Below are 25,128 nucleotides of genomic sequence, written 5' to 3' on the forward strand. Positions count from 1 at the left end.
ACGTCGGCAGCGGAGTCAAGAAATAAGTGAAAGAAAGTGATAAGTAATTGTTGTGAGGGTGAAAGTGATTAGAACGAACGATGAAAATATTCTAAAGCACGTTTTAATATTTCCCACAGTCGTGACGATGATGGTGTGAACGATAGGGGCGGACGTGGCGAGATAAAATAGCGACAACGTAATTATGTTAATGACATTATCAAATTTATAACACAAAGGAGCTTTCCTTTTTATTGTGCACTAAACGTAAAATATGTTCCTGGACAAAAATATTTTAGTAAGAGAACACGAAATCTGTGAGGGCGACGACAAGGTGAGCGTGCAATAAACTCCAGTTTGTTTTACGCGGGGTGGTGTCTTACACGCGACTACACAAAAGTACCCCAAAGTGATAAAGCATCTATTTGGTGAACGACTTTTGAATCCCACACAAAAGTTAAGTGAATCCAAACCAGCACAGCATAATTAGAAGAAGTACCGAACTCCTTGAAGCCCGCACCCGCTAGAATTTGCGCCTTTTATTGCGGAAGTTCCAAACTTTCCTGGCGACACTTATCCACAGGGTAATTACCAACTTTGAAACATTCACTTTTGTATATGTGCAAACCAAAGTAATTCACGAAGTTTGTTATTGTTTTCGGCAAACAGAGCAGCCCGCTCTGTAGATGTTAGCTCAGTAACTCACCACGGTTTCCTCGATAAATCCTTATGTTTTGAAATAATTTAGCTCCGGCAAATAGCGCAAAGTTGTTGCTCAAAGTTTCTTCTAATCGCAAATACAATCTACCAAGGTTCCATTAACACTTCGTGTAATCCTTGACCTACAGACATCATAAAATCGTCACGCTCGCTGTCGCCATTAAACCTTTCCAAACCTTCCTTCCACTACTTTGACACTGTTTTCATTCTCTTATCCATTTTACGACTGTCGCCGCATTATACTTTGAAGGGTCCTTCATAGACATCCTACTTAAATTCACTTGTCGTCGACGACATTCTTAGTTGAAGCGATGATACTCTCTCTCCTCCTGTTTGGCAGGACTAGGTATCATCATGCTGGTAAAGGTTTTTCATCTGGATTTCCGGCGGTTATCGTCCCAGATGTGCCATGCATTTAGATCATTTTTCCAATACTATTTACACTATACTTCAGTGTGGTGTCCTATATGCGGACTTGAAGAAAACCAGATCCTTGGCAGTTGGCTCCAAGACGGAAAAAGGGAAATGTTAAACAGAACGAAGAAGGCTGTTTAAAAGCATCGAAGCGTCTGTTTGATTCTGAGAGGAAAGTGAAAGCAACGATGAGGAAAGAAAACTAGGGTAATCACCTTTTAAGAGGTTTGTTGAACTTGCTCTAAGGACTACTTCTGCCCAACACGTATGCCTATTTAAGCGTCACGTCATACCGAAAAGCCTTGATATTCGGGCAGTTTATATTTACAGCCGAAAGGAAATGCGGAGGAGTGTATGTGAAATGAAGCGTTACGTTTTTGTTTAACTATTAATTTTGCTGTTTGGGTGCTTCGTCGTCGTCCTTTTCCGTTCGTTTGTTGGTTGCTGTCGAGTTGATTTGTTTAGGAGTTTCTGAATTGATGACTTATTCACGTTTTTGGTATGGAAGTTTTACCATTAACTGTACAAGTTATGTTTGTAATTCATGCCCATCAATTGTAAACTTGTCAAAAGGACACAATTTATTTTTCCAGCTCATTGAGTTTATGTAGGTATCAGGTGAAATCCACTAATTCCCAGATCTTAAAGCTGAAGCTTAACTGTTTTATTACCCTGCTAGTATGACCGTCTAATAAAGGCACACAAAGTTTAAAGGCACTTATTGTCTCCCAATTGTAAGAATACAATTACAATATCTTAAGATCCAAAGTTCAAATGCAGTAGACATTTCCATAGGCTTGTAACCCACGTAGGAATTCCTTTATATAGAATTGGCAATATATGCGACTTATAGAGAATCAGTTTGGTTTTGGTGCTAAGACCTACTTTCATTCGAAGAAGATAGTAGATGCTACTCGTCGCACCGCTCAAGATGAAGATGGCACTCTAGGATTTCATTTAGTTTAACTCCTAGGAATATATTTGACCGATTTTTATTACCTCCCTCTGGAGTCCCAGACTTCGAGTTTGAAGTTACTAGTTTTCTTTTGGATGGAGCTAGAAGCCAAGTGTCCAGATTTTCATCAAAAAGTACCGATTTGAGTTTCTAATGTTTTAACGAGGTAGATATACTCGTTAATTTTGATACTCCAGATGTGATGGCATTTTCAAAGACACGAATTATTTTCCAATCGCTCCTGCTGCATTTGTGGATTGAGTTTTGAGGAGAAGAAAAGCGTCTAATGGGCAAAGAGGATCAGCTCGGCGCCAAAGCCAGAGCTCGAGATGTTAGCTGTGTATAATATTTTCCCGTTCATTATATATGGTTGGACCGCAAAGAAATCCTTGCGGTACCTCCTAAGTTGCTGGCAATATATCGGAATTTTAATTCTCCACACTAACAAGAAGCGCCTGTTTTCAAAGAAACTTATCAGTATAACCATCGGGATAGGAAACTAGTAATTTATTGATATAGGGTCGAATGCCTTTTTTTAAATCTAATGCACATGCTACCGTTGTTTTGTTGCTAATCGTGAGCCCGGTGCTTACGATATCGAGGAGTTAGCTAGCGGCGTAGTCGTCGCTAAGGCTTTGCAGCCCATTTCTGGCCTTAAACTTGAGGATATCCTTCCCCAACCATCTCGACCTATTGATAACATCCTTTAATTTTGAAATACGAACAGTGATGCGCTGTCTTGGTGAACAGAATCTACCGAGCCCTTTTGGCGTTTTCCAACCGAACTTCGTCTTTCTGCTGTAACTTCGAATACCTTTTTAGGTATCCGAATGTCACCCATACGCAGACTAAATGTGAGCAGCTCGTTGCATCTTCCGGAGTTTTATTAAATTGGAGACTTTCAGGTCCTTGAATATTTGGTAGAACTCATGGTTGTATGAGGTTCGCCGTTGGTCGTCCTTTCGTTTAGCTCCTATTATTCTTCTTAGGACCCTGCTCTCGAAGGTGTTTTGGTCCAGTTTTTCAGAAGTTTGGGTTAGAGTCTATGTTTCATACCTGTAGCATAGCACAAGTTTTATTACCGTTTTGTATTTTTACTTTTCTGTGTATGGACCCGAGTTTAAGACTCTGTTTGCGAGCTGAATTCATTGTTTTATTTCGTAAATTTCATGTCCACTTTTCGTCAGTTTAACGCCTAATTATCTTTTTCTGGTAGGTGCCATTTTTTTGTTTACATTATAATTTTCGTTATTTAATAGATCAACTTAGTTTGCTGTTTTCCGGAGGCTTTTAAAAATCTCCTTTCCTGATGTTAAAGATGGCGCTGTTTATATCGTTCGCATATGCGTCGATTAGACAGGACTTAGAGAGCAATACACCTTTTTTGTCTGTAGGCAGCTTTTGTATAATCTCCTCTAGTGCCAGATTGAACAATAAAAGTGCCAGCTCATCTCCTTGTTTTAATTCGACGTTTTTCTCAAAGGCATCTGTCAGGCTATTATTGATTCTGACCTGCGCTGTTGTTTGGAATTGTCTTTCTGGCAAAGCTTTAAAAATATTAGGCGATGACGCCTTTACAGTTTCTTACCACGGCGGGGGTATATTTATATAATTCACAGAACACAGCATGACTACAAATTATATTGAACGTAAATCCGCCCATAATTTGGACTTGACCAGAGCTGAACATATTTTTTAAGAATTGCCTCTGACATGGTAAGAAACCATATAGCCGTCATCGCCTAATATTTTTAAAGTTTGGATGCTAAGCCCTAAATAAGGCATCCGTGGGCCAAAAAAAGAGTGAGTAAGTTGCTTTCCATTTAGTCCGGTCCGGAATCAAGTGGATGCGGACTTAGGACCCCACAATTCCTTAAAAATACGAACGCTTCAAAGTTTTACTCGTATTCCCAAGTCGGGCGTTACTTTGTAAGGTACATTTCGGTCAGTACTGCCATTAGCCTGCTTGAATTCCACGAAAATTTAATGAACATCGATGTTGTGTTCCCATTTTTCTAGCACCTGTTTGACCCTAAATACCTGATCAATGGTCGATCTTTTAGTCCAAAAAACTCCTTGGCATTTACCAATGCTCTCTATAATTTTTGTGAAGTCAAGGTTTTTTAGGACGCAATTGTGACGTGACAACTTCTCATCTTTTTTGTAGGTAGGACATATCGCACTTTTTGACCACTCTTGCGTGATCTGTTCGTGATTCCACATGGGGAGGACTAAATTATAGGTAGCTTTCATGATCCATGGGTTGCCTGATTTGCTGAGTTCAGCGGGGATGCCATCTATGCCCAGCGTTTTGTTCATTTTTTGACACTTGATTGCTAACTCTATGTTCCCATTATGCTCGACCACAACTGCGATTTCTGGTGAATTTTTTGAAATGACAGCCATATCTTGGGTGATTCACGTTCGTCTCTGATGAGTTTTTTTATTTTTTTTTACAATGTAAGGTTTCGGATTTATATCCACGCCTCAAGCCCACGATGTTGTCGTCAATTTTCTTCAATTCGTCGTCAAAACGTTTTCACTTGTTTTGCCTTAATATTTTATTAGCTTTTCATATTTTCGTTTCGTTCTATACTTTGCCTGAGTGGTTCGTTTTTCTTGTCAAGTGCTTCCTGGTATTCATTGTCAAACCAATCATTTCTCCCGCACGGGGATTCATATTCAAACAGTTTTTCTGCTGTTTCTTTTATAGCGTGTTTTGCATCATAATAGGTATCATCTACAGATTTTTCCATGAGATTCGGCAGAATAGGACCTAATTGTTCTTCCAATTTTGCTTTATATTTGTGTTTGTGTTTTTTTTATTCCGCAGGTCTTAAAAGTTCGGCAGCTGTAGATACTTTTTACCGTCGGAATCATAGTTTCCTCCTGAATATGATTTGACGATGTTGGGTTACTACCTTATAGTGATAAGAACTATCTGATTGAAGGTAATGTCATCTGGGGACACCCATGTCCTTTTGAGAATGTGCGTCGATTTTGTAATTAAATTTCTGCTACTTGCTAAGTCAATGAGGCGCTGCCCGTTGTTATTTTATTTATCATGAAAACTGTGCCTTCCGGTCGTTCAATATGGTACTGAGATCGTCGAGCAAAATTTGGACGTCATCGGAGGCAATAATTCATAAAGTCCGTCTAGGCTATCGTAAGATTGCTACATGGCCAGGTGTTTAGGTGTTGACAAACCGTATATTAAAAAATTTTGCTTTGAGGCGAAATGTACACAATCCCTAGTGCTTAGCTTTAAAGTCGATAACATTCGCTTCAAATTTCCTGTTCAGCGACTGTAAACTTACGTTTTCCTGATAACTTCCCACTTTTCAAAAATGTGTGCGACTTCATGTCTATTATCTCGCAATAGTTCCAATTTATTTCTTGGACTGCTAAAACCCTGACCTTGTACTTGCTGGCCTGCTGAAATACATCTTTGACAGTACCGGATTTGCTTTGCGATCTAACATTCTAGAATCCAAAAACGTAGTCATTTATTCGTCTACGCGGTCGTTCCTGTGCTATTAATACTCTTCGAGGCTGTTCATCCTATCTCTGTACTTTATGTTTGTTTTTTGGACGATGACGGGTTGAATTATTATTGCTACGAACCTCCAACCTGGAGGAGCAGGTCAATTGAACCCCTTGACGGAGCGGTGTCATCAGGCAGGATGTAGTATGGCGTAAATGGGCGTCCACCGCTACTTTATCCTGATTTTCCCCGATTACTGGTTCCTTTATTGAGGATTGTAAGTAATACGTTGCCTCAAAACCTTCTCCTTCACCTGGGCTTAGAATTAGTACGATGTTCACATAACATAGCAGAGTTAGCTAAGAAAGTACCGTATTCTATACTTAACCCAGAATCCAAACTGGTATTTAAAAATAATATATTTAAGGTCACAGTGCTGGACCAATCTGATTATGCAACCTGTCTCAAAAAGTTATCCTAAGTTTGATAACAGAAAGGTGGGCCTAGAGATTTCGGTGCGTGAGAGATAGGTTTCCTAATGGCAATTATTTTTTCTACTTTCGAGGCAGAGTGGAAAATTGCTAGTGCTTATAGAACTAATAAGGAATGCAAGAAGAAACTTTATTGAAGTTGCTGGAAGGTTGCTGGTGACGAAGGTAGGAGTCTTCAGCGCCAACTGGCTTCAAACCATTTGATTTCTAGCAAAGGCTGTAAGTTTTAATAAGCTTAAAAAGATGTTCCAATCCTCGGGTTTAGCTGAAGCATTGCTTGGAGAGAAGGCGGTGAGTCTAGGGTAGTTTGCAGAAATATAATTCTTGTCGTTCCAATAATCGCTGGCTTATTTCGATGAGAGTTCGGATAGCTGAGTGGTGAGAGCACAAAACTGTCGTACGGAAGGTCGCGGTTCAAAATTTTACTGGTAGCAGTGGGATTTGTATCGTGATTTGACGTCGGATATCAGGCGACTCAGCTGTGAATGAGTGTTTGAATCAAGTCAGGGTAATAATCTCGGGCAAGTGCAATGCTTATCGCATTGCCTCCTACAATGCATTGTAGTGTACCGATACGATTTTGAATGAAGTGCTCTAACACCCTTCAAGATGGATTGTTGCGTGGACGATTATTATATTGTTATTTCGATTAGGTGCATTGAACTGCTGCTCACAGAATTCCACAAGGACTTGCACTCTTCTCGCATCACACCAGTTGGTGTTCGCTGCTGTATGTTGAAAATGAATTGCTGCTGTGCTTGTTAGTTAACCTAACATATTTATGTTGTCAAACTACTACTTTATGAGTAAGTTCTTTGTTATGGAATTTCTCAATCTCTCGGATTATTATACTCAGACAATTTACTCAGGAGAGTAATATTTTATAATCAGCATTGGGTTTACTTTCGTTATTATGGAAATTCCCCATACAATTTCAGTGTCAAACCTCGCCTTCAGAACTTTTCCTGCGTGTAGAATCTTGGCCACCGATTATACACGCAAGAATAATAGCTTCCTAAATTTCTTTGTCCGATGAGCTAGAATGTGGTACCAATTTTTCCAAAATCAGCTATTGTGCTAATTTCTGTACTTGTCCCAGATAGTACAGGCGAAAGATCTTATTGTAGTCATTATTTGCTCTTACAGCTGGCAAGATGAGGATATTTTATGTTCAATTGCAAAGCGGTCGAACATACCTGGTAGCGCCTTGCATGATTTCACCTCGAAGCATTGTCTGGTTTTATCAGATAGCAGCAAGTAGCTATTGATAAATTGACTTGGATTTTCTTCGTGAATCCAATAAGACGATTTCAAAGTAGGTTCGCGCTTAATATTCGTGGATCCACTTAAATAGGCTTTTTTAATTCTGATTAACTTATCTTATCGCCCCCGTCTCTAGTTGAGTCGCCCGCAAAAAAGAGGTATTTGGGTTTTAACTGGAAATTTTCAAAACTTTCAAGCCATAACCCATTTACTCAGGTAAGGATCTACATTTGATAAAAACCGAAATTATCTCAATCTGTCTTTTATCCGTAGTTTTAACTGTTTCCGCAACAATGTAACAATTGTGCAGGTTCTCGACCTCCTCCAAATCATAGTCTTTCCTACCTAAAAGGTTAGCGTCGGTATTGGAGTCATTTCAGGTAGTAGTTTATCTAGTTAGGTTGACATAATGCTTACTCTTTAAATGAGTCTCTGAAATGCAATAGAAGACTGCTTCCAGAGAACCACACTTAGACAGTGGGCGTGTGTGATTAAGTACGCAAAATTATAACGAAATTAAAATTAAATAAATTCATAATAAGTTTAGTAAGCATTTCTTGTTCACTACTTTATGAAGTATACGGCATACTGCGCAAGTGATAACATCATAGCAGCGAGACGAATATAGAAGAAATGACGACCAGGATTTGAGCCCGGAGCAAAGAGATTAAGAGGCTGACGCTCTACCCCCTCAACCATGGCGCGGTAATAATAAATTTGATAGTAGTGAATTGTCGCTGCTCATTCAGTTTCAACAAAATATTGAAAGGCTTTGGAAGAAAAAGAAGAAATAGGTTGGGTCATAATTGTAGGAAAAGATCTTTAGCGGCTTGAGAGTAAGGAATACCCCCTTTGGCCAAACTTTGTCATCTGCGTGCGTACCCAACAAAAATGACTTTTTAACAATTAACGTAGGGATAAACAATTCCAGCAATTAAAACCCTGTACTCTCCCGGTTGCGGTCTTTCTTATGCGGTAGAGTGAGTTGGGTCCCTTTCAACGGTTGCATCTCAACTTCTTTCTTCTCCTGCTCTGGAATCTTCCATGGGTCCATCTTTGAACCATTTCTTCTTTTTCTTCTTTCTTACTGGTGTTCCATACTTGTTTGTGTGCCCTTAATTTTTGTTTTATTTTCTATTATTGGCTCGCTTGCAGAACGGACAAACCTCCACACTCTGCCTTGTCGGCGTGTACAGAATAAGTTTGCGGATAATGTTAGTAAATAATTCGCGTTATTTTCTTCCCCGAAATCTCATCCCCCGCCCTTTGTTTATTATTTGGTTGGATAGCCTCTTTCAGTTGAGAAGATCTCCCATGAGGATCTGGCCGTGACATTTGACAGCACACTTCGGCTTAATCTTCACTAGATTGACATGCACAGCAGCAGTTAAAGATTGGCTAGCCCTGTCCTTCGTTCGTCTTACCAGTTCAAGCGAATTCATTCATCAATTATTCTGTATAACTCCTTCGTCGCAGTATTCTTGAGTATGCTTTAGTAGTACCCTTACCATTTTTGCAGCTGTCAATTGCATAATTGAATCAAGAAGTTTACTTGCTTTCTGCATTTGATGAAGAGCCTTATCTATTCGTCTTACATTGACTTGCTACTATTTCCCAATATGTCATCTCTTTAACAGCGCAGATTTCTGGCTGATGCATCCGTACTTTTCAAACACATGCCACAGAGATTTTTCGTTTTGCATCCGCAATGCTAAGGTTTTCGAAGTGCTTTTCACGAAGCTCTAATGTTATAATAATTTTACCCTCCTGGGCCAAGAATGCTACGAGAATACAATATCTTGCAGCTTGCCTCTTTGTCTTCATCATTTTATATATATGTTCACAGAAAGATAGATTCCGCACTGTAATTATTTTATTTTTCTCTCCTTCTCTTCAATATTTTTTCTTCGGGGAATTTGTTTGTTTATTGTACATTTGAATTAAATAAAAAAATGCTCTTGGTCCTTGGTGAAATTCTGACTTAACTTAATTAACCTCCTGAGCAAACTTGAAAGTACCAATACACAACCTCCACTTAAACTTTACTAGAATCGAAAGAAACCAAAGGCTACTTTAAAAGGATAATCTTAGGATTTCCCTGTGAGGATCCCTGATAATGAGAGACATGGGTTCTTACGGTTGGTGGAACGCTTGTTTAGAAATTTAATACTGTCTCCAAGATAAGAGTGAATTCTTTGGGAATGGTGCTGAACGAAATGAGCAAACTAAGCGTCCCAGTTGCCCTTAGTTTCTTTAATGGCGCTTTAAGGATTCTCAGACAAGACATAATATTTGTGCTCCAAGATTATCGGGATTCTCATTTTTAAATTTTGTTAAAATCGTCTATCTGTCTGTCTGTCCGTCTGTTTGTGTGTCACACGCATTTTTCTCGGAAACGGTTATAGCCATTGACACCGAATTTGGTGGAAAGGTGGGAACTGTTAACGCTCACGCATGCAGTGAGTTACATCATCCTACGTCGAATTGCATGCAAAAGTAGGGTGTACATTTTTTTTCACCAAGTATAGTCACATACCCCATGTGACTATGCTTGAGAGGTTTCGATTTCCGAAGTTGGTCTTAGTTTTGGCATTGATTGAACCGTGGGGAGCGTGGGGGGTGAAAAGTGAGCGTTTGTTTAACAGACCCATTCTTAGAAAATACCCAACCAAATCTGAAAAAAGTCGAGAGGCTGCCACTATACGGTACCTAAGCTCCGAAATAGCCTCCATACGGATATCAGCCCAAATAAAGTTAATAATAGTATATTTCAACATTTTTTTGTACTTGACTATAAAATCCCCATAAGCTCATCCTATGAATGATGAATCCTATGAATGAAAGCACTGTAGGGTTTAATATATAACATGATCCTACCAAGTTTGATGAAAATGATGAAAATTACTAACAAAGTTATCATAGTTAAAGGTTTTGTTTCTGTGCAAATTTAAGGCTGTGAATGTCAATATAACGCGAAAGTGGATATTTTCTCATGCATATATTATGTGCTTGCTACTAATGGAACAAATGTCCACTGAAATGTTTTTATAAAAAAAATACACAAAACCTTTCATACCTGAAGCATCTAGCTTCCGGTTCCCGACTTGTTTTGTTTTATGAGTGGGTACAATTAGAGGGAACAAGTTTGCTTTCTACAATTTTATAACCCTTTTCTTTTTAATTTTTTCAAGGTTCTGTTTGCAAAACAAAGCCTTATTAAAATCGGTTCAATATCTGTCTGTCTGTCTGTCTGTCACACGCACTTTTCTCAGAAACAGCTTTATCGATTGACACGAAATTTGGTGAAAATGTGGAAAGTGTGAACGCCGAGATGTGCACTGAGTTACATTTTTCTACGTTGAGATTAAGGGGGGAGGAGTCCTCATATTTGCAAAAGGGGGGTGTCTATTTTTTTGTCGAATATATCCATGTTGGGTATCAAATGTTTTGTTGTGACATTGCTTGAAAAGGCGGGGAGTCGAAAGTGAGGATTCGAAATAATGAAAACTTGTTCTTCCTATTCGCTAGTGTTGGTTTATATTTTGCAAATAGCGATATTTCGAGAACCACTTGTCCTCTTCATCAGTGCTAACAAGTTTGCAAAATATGAATAGGAGAAACAAGTTTTTATTATTTAAAGTAATTACACCAAGGTAGTGATGATTCCTTCAAAGGACCCATTCTCAGAAACTACCCAAACGAAAAATTTGAAAAAAAATCAAATAAAAAAAATACTCTTCACATCGATATCTACTAAAATTAAGTTAAGTCAACTCCATCATCATGCTTTCCTCTTTCACTTACTCATTGTAAATTGTAAATTTATAATTATAATGATTATATATGAAGAAAGTTAATATGTTATCTATTGAGAAGCTAAACCTGAGTATATACATATGCCCAAAAGTTCCTCGGACCATCTTCTTCTTTTTCTTCAGCCTTTGTCCCGTTCACAAGCGGGGTCGGCTCGTCGTGATCGGCTTCGCCATTTGGCTCTATCGAATGCCTGATCTGGGTGCAATCTCGAGGCTTTCAAATCCCCATCCAGCGTATCAAGCCACCGTTACTTAAGTCTGCCTTTTGGTCGTTTACCATCGACTTCGATGTTCAGACCAATCTTTGCAAGTGAATTCTCGTTTGCACGAATTGCGTGACCATACCACCGAAGGCGCCTCTCTCGCAACTTTTCCACGCCACTAATCCAACGTAGCATCTTCGTCTCCATTGCCGCAAGACGCCGTTCATTGTCTTTTATGGTCGGCCAACACTCAGAACCATAGAGAACGACTGGACGGACGACATTGCGGTAAATTTTAGATTTGAGACATTCGTTGATAGATCGATCACAAAGGACACCAGTTGTGGAACGCCACTTCATCCAGGTTGCGTTAATGCGTGAAGCAATTTCATAACGCACTTCTCCATTGGCTGATAGCGTTGACCCGAGGTATTTAAATCGCTCAGTTCTGGGCAGATCACTGCCGCTGACAGTGATTGTGCCTGTTTCATGGGGATCGGTCGTCAAAAATTCAGTTTTGTTTAAATTCAATCTGAGACCGTGTTGCATGAGGCAATCATTCCATTTTTGAACAAGTTGCTCGAGATCATTTTTGCTATCAGATGCTAGGAAAACATCATCTGCATAAAGCAGTGTGTAGGGCGCTGGACGTTGGATATCCCGTGTGACGGTGTCCATAACAAGGACAAAGAGCAGTGGTGAGAGGGCACTTCCTTGATGAACTCCAACAGAGACACGAAGCGGTTTTGATACACCCGCCATACTTCGAACTTTACTTTTCGGATCGTGGTAGAGCAATTGAACCCAGCGCACGAGTGCTTCTGGCACGAAGTGTTGTCGTAAAGCATACCAGATGAGTTCGTGTGGTACACGGTCAAACGCTTTCTCTAGATCCAGAAAGGCAATGTAAAGAGGGCGATGCTTCTCACGGTGTTTCTCCATGAGTAACCGCGCAGCGTGTATTGTGTCAGTAGTTCCGCAGTTCTTGACAAATCCGGCTTGATTCACGGTTATTGCGTTCAAAAATCTTCATGGTATGGGAAAGTAATCGGATCGGACGGTAACTTGAACATTCTGCTGGGCTACCTTTCTTTTTCCATATTGGAACAGTAGTACTTTCTTGCCAGTCAGATGGTGTTCTTCTTTCCTGAATAATCCAGTTAAAGAATTCACTGAGCCACAATGTTGGATCCCAGCTCTTCGCTTTCCAGAGCCCAGATGCGATGTCGTCAGGTCCTGTTGCTTTCCCCGATTTCATTTGTTTTATTGCCTCCTCGACTTCAGTTGCGCTGACTGGTGGAACTGCTCCAAATGTCGGCAATGATTGTGGAAGTGGAGGATGAGCAAATTCTTCAGTTGAAATTTGCTCGAAGTATTCTCGCCATCTATCCGTTGCGGCTCGACGGTTGGTAAGCAAAGTACCGTTCTTGTCATTAACACAACAGAAGTGTTCGATATCCTGTGTGCGTTCATCACGGCTTTTAGCAAGTCGATACAGATCTCTCTTGCCATCCCGAGTGTCCAGTTTATCGTAAAGATTTTTGAAATGTTTCGCTCGGGTGACAGCGACCGCTTTCTTTGCTTCCCGGTTGGCATTCTTATAAATTTACCAATTAGCAGGCGTTTTATCGTCGAGAAATTTGCGGTAGAGGTGTTTCTTTTGACGGACCTTCATCATCATCGTCAGCAAGCACGTGACAAGTCTTTTCATCGAGAAGTTGCCAGAAGGCATCTTTCTCGGCATCAGGTCGGCCTGTCTGTGGTGTATACGCGGTGTAGAAGTGAATAGTGCGATCAGCTGATATAATGGTGAGCTTCATCAGCCGATCATCAAATCGTTCGACTTCTTTAATGGCATCACGGAAACCCTCTGAGACGGCAATGCCAACACCATATTGAGTATGTGGGTTACCAAAATAGAGAAGTTTGTAGCCATTTTTACCGCGTTCGCGTTCAATGTCGCAGCTTTTGGAACCAGTAATGGCTCCATCAAAATACATTTCTGTAAGTATCTCGATAGTTTTCCTGATTTATATGATTTGCGAAAAAAACAGGAAAAGAGCTCATTTTACTCAAAAAACAATTTTATGGCTTCTTAAATTTTACCAATTTTTTTCTAAGATTCGAAACCAATTGAAATAGTAAACATTTTCTACGTCATTTTAATGCGCCTTTATTGCTATTAATAAAAAATAAAAACTGACTGACAAAATACGCTATTAAAAAAGAACGATTCGTCAATTAGGATCGAGAGTGAAGGCAGGCAATTGCGCTTCCATTAAGCAAGGTAAACATGAACCATTGAAAGATTCGGTAATGCACAGATAATATAGGCTAGTTCTTATATAAACGGAAAAGCTTTGTTAATTTTTTAGGCCTTGCATACTCCGCGAAGGTTCCGACTCTCAATACTTCGGCTTTGATAAAACCTTTGTAGGCTGAACTGAACCTCTGTTCTAGAATTTCTTTCTACACCTTCATAAAAATAATGATTCCTCTAGGACCACGTAATCTGATTTACTGGAGAAGACTTCACCGATCCTTTTTTTTCGTCAACTCCTGAAAAATAATTCCTCCATTCCAGATGGTTCAAATCAGTGAAATCTGCACTGTTTCAAAACTTTTCATTTCTTCCATTCAGTGCCAAAATTCAAATAAGGACCGAAATTTAAAATCGTCCCATCTATGCTTCGAATCAGATGGACCAAAACTACAATGGTAATTGAATCTTTATTAACACTACCCTCTGGCTTATCGGTTTCGTCGATACAAAAGATGTTATAACTGGTGTGTTAAGCATGCCTCGTAATAAATTCGAGCAGCTAGGAATACTCATTCGCTTGGCCATTGTTAGGAAGAACTGGTGTTTCAGGTTTTAAATTATTATTACATAAAACATGTCTGTCTCCGGCTCTATATGGCTTTGATTCCCGAGCAGAGTCCATAGTTATTCCTTTTGGAAAATACGACTCCAGCTTAACTTTGACCCGAGACTTATCAAAGTGATGGACTTTCTGCTTTAACATTTCAATTTCTTTGGCGTTTCGAATTAACCTTCTAAAGGACATCGAGCGTGCTTAGTTTCGAATTTAATAGGTAACAAAACACTTTATTTCGTTTTGAGAATGCAGTGCTTTCGGATTTTAAACAACAATGAATTAGTCGATTTAGGAATGATGGGGTCCTAAGTCCGCATCAACTTAATGCTGGACCGGACCAAATGGGAGGCAACTTACTCCCTATTTCCTGGTCCACGGACAGCGTCTGACGTTTTGCCTCTGCCCTGGTAAGAAACCGTAAAGCCGCCATCGCTTCACTTTTTTTTTTAATGAATTAGTCCCATTATTCTTCAACCTTGCAAGGTATTGCATGTTTCCGGTTAAAAGCCATCCTCATGAAATTCCAAATGCTGGAGTGAACAATGTTCCATTTATCCCTACAACATCTTAAGGAATTCGGTAAGTTTTTCAAGGTAATTCCACATGTACAGTCATCTTTCAATAACTATGACTATGCTACCATATACCATATACCATTCACGTAGAGTTTTATTTTCTAGAGTATCGTCCGTCCTTTTGACTTGAGTAGGATTCTCATATTTATTTTGCTTTTCACGTTAATGTGGTTTACAGCAACAACTGCATAGCCAGTAGGTCGATTACTTCATCTGCCCGGAAAAGGACACCGAAGTTTCCGTCAAAAATATTTCTTTGGACTAAGAAATTGACACCCAAGTGTGACAGTCAAATAATAAACTTTCGCAAAAATGTCATTGAGCAAAACCTGTACCCTCCAAGATACATTTGGCGTTTCAGCCTTTGCTTTTTAGAAACTTGAGAAATTAAAATTTATAATAACTATGAATGCATGAATACAATACGGTAGAGCGGAAATTGGGACCGTGGTGAAAATTATCCGCTCCCGCAAGAAAATTCTTAGCCTGGTCATCATCTCTCCCTATCCGCTTCTCAGACCCAAGGAGCTTAAATATATACTTAATATTCTCTGCGTTCCGCATCTTCCTTACCATCGTCGTAATGTCACTGGATCCTTTGTAGTTACAATCAGTATTGAGACCACTTTATGGAAGGCAAACTGCCAACAAGGAATAGCAACACTCCCTTCATAAGAAGATCTCCTCCTGGATGCAGCAAACGTGTCCGGTTTTGTCTTTACCACGGTACTCCCCCTGGGCCGCAGCGGAAACCATTTTCCCACATCCTGCTTCAAATTTCTAGTACCTTACCATTGTTTGTTGTGGGTATTATTAGTATCTCTCAAATATAGCAATCTATAGTAACCATGGTGAAATAAGTGCTTGTGGTATCTCGTATGACTTCTCAGTTCCACTGTCACAATCCCTTGGAGACCCATAATAATAATAATCGTTGGCGCAACAATCCAATTGGATCAGGGCCTTGAAGTGTGTTAGAGCACTTCATTCAGGACCGTAACGGTACACTACAGGATTACAGTACCCTATAGGAGGCAATGTGGTCAGCATTGCGCTAGCCCGAGATTAATACCCTGATTTGACTCAGGTATTCATTCACAGCTGAATCGACTGATATCCGACGTCAAATCACGATACAAATTCCATTGCCACCAAAGAGATTCGAACCGCGACCTTACGTACGACAGCCTTGCGCTCAAACCACTAAACTATCCGGATATTGGAGACTCATCAATAACTTAAATTTGTCCTTGCGCAGGGATTTATTTAGGTTGTCTTTCTCTTAGCAAATTTTGGCCATCTAAGCAATTGTTCACCCCAAGCGTTCGAAACTAAAATAAGGCAGATCACTATTAACTTTAATTCTGGGGAATATGCATCACCTCAACCTTGAGTCGCATTTCGTTTTGTAGAAAGCTCTCTTTGTGCGACTGTCACTTTTGCTGGCCAAGTTGACAGTCTACTCACTGTCAGTAGTCCTTGAACTGTATATATATCGCTTTCATTCTTGGCTTTTGCTAGTCATGCGTCATTATGGGTCTTGGTGTCTAACTTGGAGGGGTGGCGCAACCATCACAAGCACGCTGCCTACCATAGGTCAGACAAAGTTACGTCTTGCAATTACATCTGGTTTTTTTTATTTCTCTCTTGTCTCCGTACTACATGGAGCACTTGACAATGCACCTTTGGTCCAGTAGCTTTTGTGGGGCTCATTAATGCCGTTTTGCATGCTTGGAGAAAAAACTCATATATGAGCTGGACTGTATTACTAAAGTATATATTTAACTTAATTTCATAGGTTATATTTACACAAAAAAATTGCAGATGTTAATTTTACAAGTTGTGGTAAATGAACAAAGTGATATTCTTTACAAACAGGTAACGATGTACTTCCCAGACAATAACAGAGCAGGACAAAGGAAGAACATGATCTTTCGCCGTTGTTCACATATCTCCGTTCTTCCTTCGTCTTGTTCTGTTATTGTCACTATAAATCCCTTCTTCCAGAAAATCCAACTAATTTTCTGAATTATGGAGAGAGAAGGGCCGTAGACCCACCTATTGCTGAAAGAAGGAACTGCCACCCTTCCATCGACTTTCCATCGAGTGTGCCGAATAACTAGGAGAGTGGTAGTTAGTCCGTCATGGGCAAAAGGAACACACCTACAACAAAGCCCGCAGCAACCCGTAGGAGAGCGTATATGGTATTGTGATGGGACGTCCATCTTCACAGATTGCATGCCCCAACCTCTTCATAAAAATCATCCAAGAGCTCTTCCCTCAGCAGGGTGACATTGGCGGGTTCCAGAAATCTTCGAATGTGACTTCAACTCCCGCCGTAACTAGAGATAACCAGGTGGGGATGAACAATGGAATTGGATAACAACCCAGTGCCAGGTCTGCACAGTATAACGAATGTGGTCGTCAGAAAGTCTAGGCTGCACATGCTCTCTTAATTGTTCAAAGTGTTGTAAAAAAGAATCATGGTGGCGATAAAAGTTGATACTGAAAATATTGGAGCAGGTATATTGTACGCAGCTGTTCACAGCCAAGGAGGCCTTCAGTTAGTATGAGCTTCATAGTGCCAGATGAGCCACTTATGCCATTATGCCATCAAATTTTTTACTGCCTTGTGTGCAAGGGCACTTCAGAAACGGGCAATAAAAGCAAAGGTTTTGTGGTGATAATATATAAGAGGCTTGCTAAATATTAGAAGCTTGCTTAGGGTCGTGGTAGTGAATTCCATCTAGCTTCATAAAGAGCCACCTGATTTAACGAACACAAAACGAATGCAGTCTCTGGATGTGTCTTTACAAAATTATATTTTCTGCAAAAGAAAAGAAGATTTTAATAGGCGTTCCTTTTACGATAACGTTAAAAGGATTGTTTTCAGACGTTTTTAGTCAATTTATCCCGAAATTCCAATGGAATCCACATATAAGTGGCAGCCGTTCAACCCTTTCCAGAGACACTTCTATTCCTCCACTACTTGATTTGGTGCAGGCCGATGAGTGGGTTGCCTACCACCCATCGGCAATTTTGAGAAAGCGAGTGTCACTGCATGAGGTTGCTAGCGATGAAACTGCCACCCCTCCTTAATGTGTGACCTGTCCATCCACTTCTCCCACGGGTAACTAGTCAATGCACCGATAAGATAGTAACAGGCCAGCGTACTCGGACGATAGTTTCAGATAAGTGTTCACGAAGCTTTAACAGTAACAGTGGCGGTAATTTTCCATATAATAATAATAATCGTTGGCACAACAATCCATATTGGATCAGGGCCTTGAAGTGTGTTAGAGCACTTCATTCAAGACCGTAACGGTACACTACAGAGCACTGTAGGAGGCAATGTGGTCAGCATTACGCTCGCCCGAGATTATTACCCTGATTTGACTCAGGTACTCATTCACAGCTGAGTCGACTGGTATCCGACGTCAAATCACGATACAAATCCCACTGCCGCCAGCGAGAATTGAACCGCGACCTTCCGTACGACAGCCTTGTGCTCTAACCACTCAGCTATCCGGACACTAATGTTCCATATGTTTCTCCGATATTACAACACAACAGGAATACTAGCACTGCTTTTCAAGATTTAAGTCAAAGCAACGAAAGCGGATCTAGCGTCGTTAGATAGCGATGACCCGTGAGACTGGGAAACCCTTTTTTTGTTTATCTTCAGTTTTTGAAGCCCATGAACCGGTGAGAAATATCATCACCGTAGTCAAAACACCATCATCCATTGAACTCCTCGACGTCCTCCGGGCAGCGGTACATAAATAATAAGGAGAAATAATATCGATGACAAGATGCAACTAGACTCCGCATATAGTCGAAGAGCAATATGATAATATATGATATTTATTGAGTCAGATATATGTGCATGTATCTTCGAAATAAGAACAGAATAATGCAAAAGATCTAAGCCACTCCATCTGTGAAGACTGATCAAGAGATCGTCAAGCCCGGCAGCTTTCGTCTCGTTGAGTGCGTTGATGACAAAGGTAATTTGGCTCCTGTTTGGAGGAGCAGTTCATATTCGCATGTTACGATGGCTCCTTAAGAGGTCAAACTTGAACCTTTGCCTACTTGCAAAATTATTGCCATTTACCACGGTTTCTGCTTCACTCACCAGTACAGCACAATGATGGAATTGCTTTTGTCATGGTGCACAGTATGATGCACTCTTCACACTCTCTTACGGTGACGGAGTTCCACCGGACCACACTTACCCCCACTCGTAACCACCTCGCTACTCTACGTTCATCGATCCGCCTCCAGTTTTACGTAGTCAATCCGGTCTTGTAATATTCTTTTTGATGTGGTGCTTCAATTTCATCCTCAGCAGAAACACTGACACTTTTACAGGGGACATTTCACTTGCGCAGCAGGGAAGGTTTCCCATTTCTGGACGACAGCCGAATTGCAAATCTGTCCGCATTCAATTTCGAGGACCAATTCTCTATTTCCATACGAGCATCACACAAGCGAATGTGAGCAACCATCAAATGATAGTCCATTTCATGGACGATGTCAATTTCTCTTTCGTTGTGCACTTTCAGAAGACAACATATAAATCTACTGCTGATAGCGATTTCGTCGATCTGTGGGATGTTCCTACCCGGTCAGTCAGAAACGAATTGATCCTGTGGCAGGCCAGTGTGCAAACACTTTGTCGCCAGTAATGGGGCGGACCGAAATCTCACACCCATGATCCTGTCAGAAACCAGACCCAGGCCATGAAAGCGTGTTTTGGGGATTGCATATGTTACCACTAGGCTTTTTAGAATGTAAAAGCATCGTGCACGTCATGGCGAGAGGGTGACGCGTACTTTCCTGAGCATACATCATCGGATTTCTCGCTCAAGTTGGAGCAAAGGAACGTATTCTAGAGGCTCACGATACAGTTGTATGGTAATGATAGCATATTCCCGAAATTGACTATAAACCGTTTTCAATAGCCGAAAGTGCGTAACCATGAGGTCAGTCCACATCCGAGACTTGTTTAAACCCGAATTCACTTGCCCAAAATGAGGCTCATATAAATTAAAAGTGGACCCCGTAATCAAAGTGTGGACTTTGCGGATTTCATCCCCAGTCGCAAAAATGACTACTTTTAGAGTGGCTTGCACGTTTCCATTGAGGGAGTTGTTTTCTTGAAAGATCTTAGCAAGTAACTACTAAATAAACACTTATAACTCCTTTGGTTTCGAAAAATAAGAGAGAACGATTCGAGATTTCGGATGTCTACCTGAGTCATAATATGTCAGCCGAGCATTAACCTTGCAATGTTTGTCGGATGAATAACGGCAAATCTAACACCCACTTCCGTAACAATTTTAAACTTTTCCGCTTGAGATATATAACTGAATTTAAGTAGGTACAAAAGCCTGCAACTGGAGGCAAACGGGCTCACAATCGTGCAATGACAAACGTCACGTAGCCTCTGAAACGAGTAGGCCCTCAAAACTGTGACGGTTTTAAACTTTCCTCTTATGTAAGGAAAACGCAAGTATACCAAGGTTGATTATGACAATCCATAGTTTCTCCCCAGAAAATTCGTGCTGATTCATGAAAGGTGTTCCATGTCAGCCTTTTATTTTCTGTGACTTGCACTTATGTAGGAATGCGTTCCAAATTATCAATAGCCACAATCCACAGATATATATATTGAACTTCTGCTTTGAAATCAAAGATCGTTAAGCGGTAAATGTAACACCCGCTAAAACTGAATCTTTTTGCCACCTGATCCTATGATCGCTGGAGTTCAAAATCACACTACTCAGTCGCTCACTTTCCATTAGATCATCCACATCAACTTGCGCAAAAGCACCAGGCAATCTAGCTAATTTTCTCGATTGTTAATATTGCCACATAAATTTGCAATCCAAGAAAATGCTGAAAGAGGGACGAAGACGGCTGCGGTTTCGTAGCAGGGCAGAGACAAGTCATTAGATGCTGCCTCACCTCTGCCCTGGAAGCAGCGTGATCGAAGCGGCTCGCGGGTGTAATACGCTCCCTTATATATCCAACGTAAATCCACTCACAGTTCAGACCAAAGCTCGGCCGTAGCTAGACAATCCCTAAACAAAAATTACCACGGAAATGTCCGTATAGCATGTGCTAATACGTTAGACAAAATGCATTTAATTGCAGCCTGACGCGGGCACGCACATAGCATTGCGATGCTCACTATTAAAGGAAAGAGTCAGTAATCGTTCCTGGTTTAAAACGTGTTATATATGATTATATGATTATTAAATTAAGCTTACGTTTTGAGGATATTTGAAGGCTGATGGATTTTGGATAAAAAGTCTAAAATTATTGTCAATTCAGAAATAAATATTTAACAAGGATGTTAAATTTTAATATAGTGACCTTCGAATGGAATGCAGGAAATTGAAAATGGGGTTATGAATGTGATAAAAATGTTGTGAAAGGTGAATGACGCATATAATCCAATAAATCTGTACTTCAGCTCGAGTCCAGATAATAAAGAATCAAAATGGGTTGCGCGTGGAAACTCCGCAGATACTATACTATTCGTCCCGAAACTGGGGAATAACAAAAACGCAAAAATGCGTTATGCAATTGCAAAAGTTACTATAAAGTAAAAGCTCGTATTATATAAGAGGTCTTGTAACTAATTACATCTTTTTTTTTAAATAGTGCTTTAGCATTGATTAGATAATAGTACAACTTGCAAGCCAAATTGCGTTTTATGAAACTTATTTATTGGCTGGATTTTTTGTTACCACATTTTAATTCAAATTCATTAAGTCTATCGCAAAAGCGTGATAAAAGTAGACTTATGTTATCGATCGATTATTTTCTATAGTTTAGGATCAGCAAATGACCACCCATAAAGTCAAAAGACCTGCATGGGTGTCACCTCATGCACAATTTCAACATGTCCTCGAACATGTAGTGAACCAGATTCAAGAATGTCATTACTTTGTATAAAAATAGGATACTATATTACCCTGAACACATGAGTAGTATCTACATATTTGCCTACAGCAGCATCATAGGATATGAATTTCTAGCGTAAACAGATACAGCAAAGGTAGCTAAGTAAGTGCATGACCACCCACCCGCCACGGAAATGCTTCATGATGAAATTTCAATTGAAAACTTTTCGAAATCTATTTTTACTTGTTAACCTTCCTGTGATGAAACATCCCGGCTGTATCGGGACAAGGCGCTGTACCACACAACATCCGATATTTCACCAATTGGAATTTTAAGTATCATTAGCATGCTGTAAAGTTCAGTAGGTTTTCATCTGAGAGCAGATCTCGTAGGGAATAAATTAGCCTAAATTATACTATAAAACTGCCGGGAGCATCTATGGCAGAATCTCACTAGGTATATGGTATACGAGTATCTGTTGCACTCGGGGCTTTATTATTTGATTCCTCGGAGCTGATGAGTGTTCTCTGCTGTTTATCGTCTGCCGAGTATCTTATTTGCATGCAGAAATTCCTCAGAATTCGTTTAGTATAAATTAGGGTGAATAGTTGAAATGCGTTGTGTTTTCTGGCTCGTGCATGACTTGTGCTCTATCAAGTGGATATTTCGTATATTGGAGCACATACTTTTATTCCGAAATTGACAATAAAGTTTACTCATATAATATTATTCGCATATTCATGATCATAGCGTTTGCAATCACTTCCATGTGTCGCATGCAGACGGTCCATTTGGGATGCTTCATTGAATTGATATATACAATTTAAATGAAAAGTAACAGAACAGAAACACGCAAAAAGACAAATTAATTAAATAAGGAAAAAACATTATATAATCTAGAAAAAAATTGCTTCTATAAGTCAGTCATATAATTCAGCTGAGCGAAAGGAATAACCCGCAATGGAATTGTCTCCTTTCTCAATATGGGACCATCCGCGTCCATTGCCATTTGCCCCATAGCCCCATTAGCGGTCAGTTTCAACTCCTGTACTACTTCTATTTGATTACACAAGGAATATTGGCGTAGAATAGCTTCAAGTTGATAGTGACGCTGAGGTAGTCACGTTCTTAATTATCATCACAACCTATTGTTAGACAGTGCAATAACCAGATGCCCTCCGCAAAGCTTACCATCTCTGCACAGAGTGCTTATGATACACCCCCTTTTCAAAGGCATCAGCTCAAAGATTAATACCGTAGAGCACAATGGACTGCATTGCACTCATAAAAAACCATCTTCTACTAGATCTAGGGCCCACAACATTCGTCACTAGCCAACTTAAAGCTGAAATCCCAGTTGCAGCATTGTCCACTGCAGTTTTGATTTGCTCCAAGAAGTTCATTTTTGAGTCGAAATTTCCCAAGATATTTTACCAAAGATTTTCACTTTATAATCAACTCGGGGTGGAAATACTCTTTACGTTCGGCAACAAGTGCTGAAACGCCATCCGCATATCTGACCATGTGTGACTCTCTTAATATGTCAAGCCTTAGCAAACTATCGTCAGAAGCGTTCCAGAATCCCAACCCTAAGATGGATCCCCGACATGATCTTCATATTCCTTACTGTTCGTCTAAGTGGCCACTCCATGATGGAGCATTTCTCATCTTGACATAGTTGTTATCCATATTCAGCTCCATGAGATGCACAATCCGCACGCTACTAACTGATAACAATGAAACCCCGTTCTTATAAAATTCAGTTGACCTGAATGAGAAGAAATCCGTACGTCAGGTTTCAAGAGGGGTTCCGTTAAAAAATTTCTTTCTTTCTGTTGAAATGATTCATTGTCCGATGAGTGGAAGCAGTCAAAATCTGAAGGTCAGCCCTGTGAGTTGGGGCTCAACAATACACTCAAAGTCTTCCCTAATTGTCCTGAGAGGCGACAAAAAGGGTAGAAATTGAACCCTGCAAATTTTGAAACTTTATTGGACTGATTGATCTCACGGCAAGACCTTTCATTATCGAAAATGGACTATGACTGATTTCTTGAATATGCGCTCGCTCCTCGACAACAGTAGCGTGGGTCCTCAAAATGCTCACTTTCTCCAACTTGAACGGAAATTCCAGCGATGTAAATTCTGGGCTTAAGCGAAGTAAGATGGTGGGACTCTATTGAGTACTCCTTTTACTCTTGCCACACTTATGGCAATGTGCTTTTGTATTCTGGAAAGCGAAGTGATAGCAGGCACAAATCCGGACCGCGTCCTTATGGTTATCGCAAGGCGCGATCTTCTCCTGAAAACCGCTTTCTGACTTCTAACTGCTAGATTCCGCCACAGATCAAGCTACAGTGTGCTTGCACAATGCTCTGCACCACCGGAGAGTTCCGACATAGTGGTGGGGGATGCTTTCAAATCAGGAGCGGCTTCCTAAAGATAACATTATGATCGTGATGGGTGATCTGAATGCACTTTTGCTTGGATGAGTAATGGGGAAACATGGTGACGATAAGAATTATGCTTGAAGATTTGCAGATTTCTGCAATATCCACCACCTCGTCATTGGTGGCACATTGTTCTAGCACAGTGCCTGCTATAAGGTCAGTTCACTGACTGACAAGATCCCCTCTGACAATCAAGTGAGAACACTGAAGCCTTCCATAGCAATAATCGTGGTCAATAGAGATTCTGAAGATGAACCATCAACAAATTATCTTCACAACCACCTGAAGAACGTCATCATTAAGACGGCCACAAACATACGTCGCAAAAAAATTTGGAACGGCTGACTGAAAGGATACGGGTGCACGTGCTGACTCAAAGGATACGGGTGCACGGCGAGCGAAGAAGCGACTTCATAAACGGCAAAAGAAGCCTGAGAGAACTAACAGATCTGTGAAGAAGAGCAAGCAAATACCCAGGCACACAAATTTTACCAACAAGTTAACAGGAAGAAGCCTAGCACACCACGATGCTCATCCTGCCGAGGCAAAGAGGGAAATCTGATTTCGGACGGAATGGGCATATTGGAGCGATAGTTTGAGTACTTTGGTGAACTATTGGACAACCAGAACATCGGCGAGTTGGAGGTTCCGCCAAATGAAGACGACGGACAAATATTGCCACCACCAAGTAAAGAAAAAACAGTCCGTGCAATTCATTGGAAAAAGTGATCCTTGATGCTAAGGTAAATGCGAGAGGTACGATCCTCTTTAAATCCACCCAACTACTGGCCTATACTGACGATATCGACATCATGGGAAAAACGACCCGAGACGTACAAACTGCCTTCATCCAGATCGAGCAGGCGGCGGTGGGCACGAGATCTTGGGCTGTACATCAATGAAGGCAAGACAAAATATATGGTGGCATCGTCAGCACCAAAAACCAACCAACCAACAACATCAAATTGCACTGGTCAAACGGGAAGAA

General features: G+C 40.4%; 1 protein-coding gene across 1 annotated transcript in view; it reads left to right on the plus strand.

Annotated features, from left to right (window-relative positions):
- The first annotated feature begins 253 nt into the window (after positions 1–253).
- Positions 254–25,128, plus strand: part of LOC119648424 — a 133,316-nt gene continuing 108,441 nt past the window's right edge. Inside the window, exons 1-2 of the mRNA XM_038050177.1 lie at positions 254–313; positions 507–563. Coding sequence (XP_037906105.1) covers positions 254–313; positions 507–563 — 117 coding nt within the window. The remainder of the gene's footprint in view (positions 314–506; positions 564–25,128) is intronic.

Source organism: Hermetia illucens, chromosome 2 (genome assembly GCF_905115235.1).
Source record: "Hermetia illucens chromosome 2, iHerIll2.2.curated.20191125, whole genome shotgun sequence".
Lineage (NCBI taxonomy): Eukaryota > Metazoa > Arthropoda > Insecta > Diptera > Stratiomyidae > Hermetia > Hermetia illucens.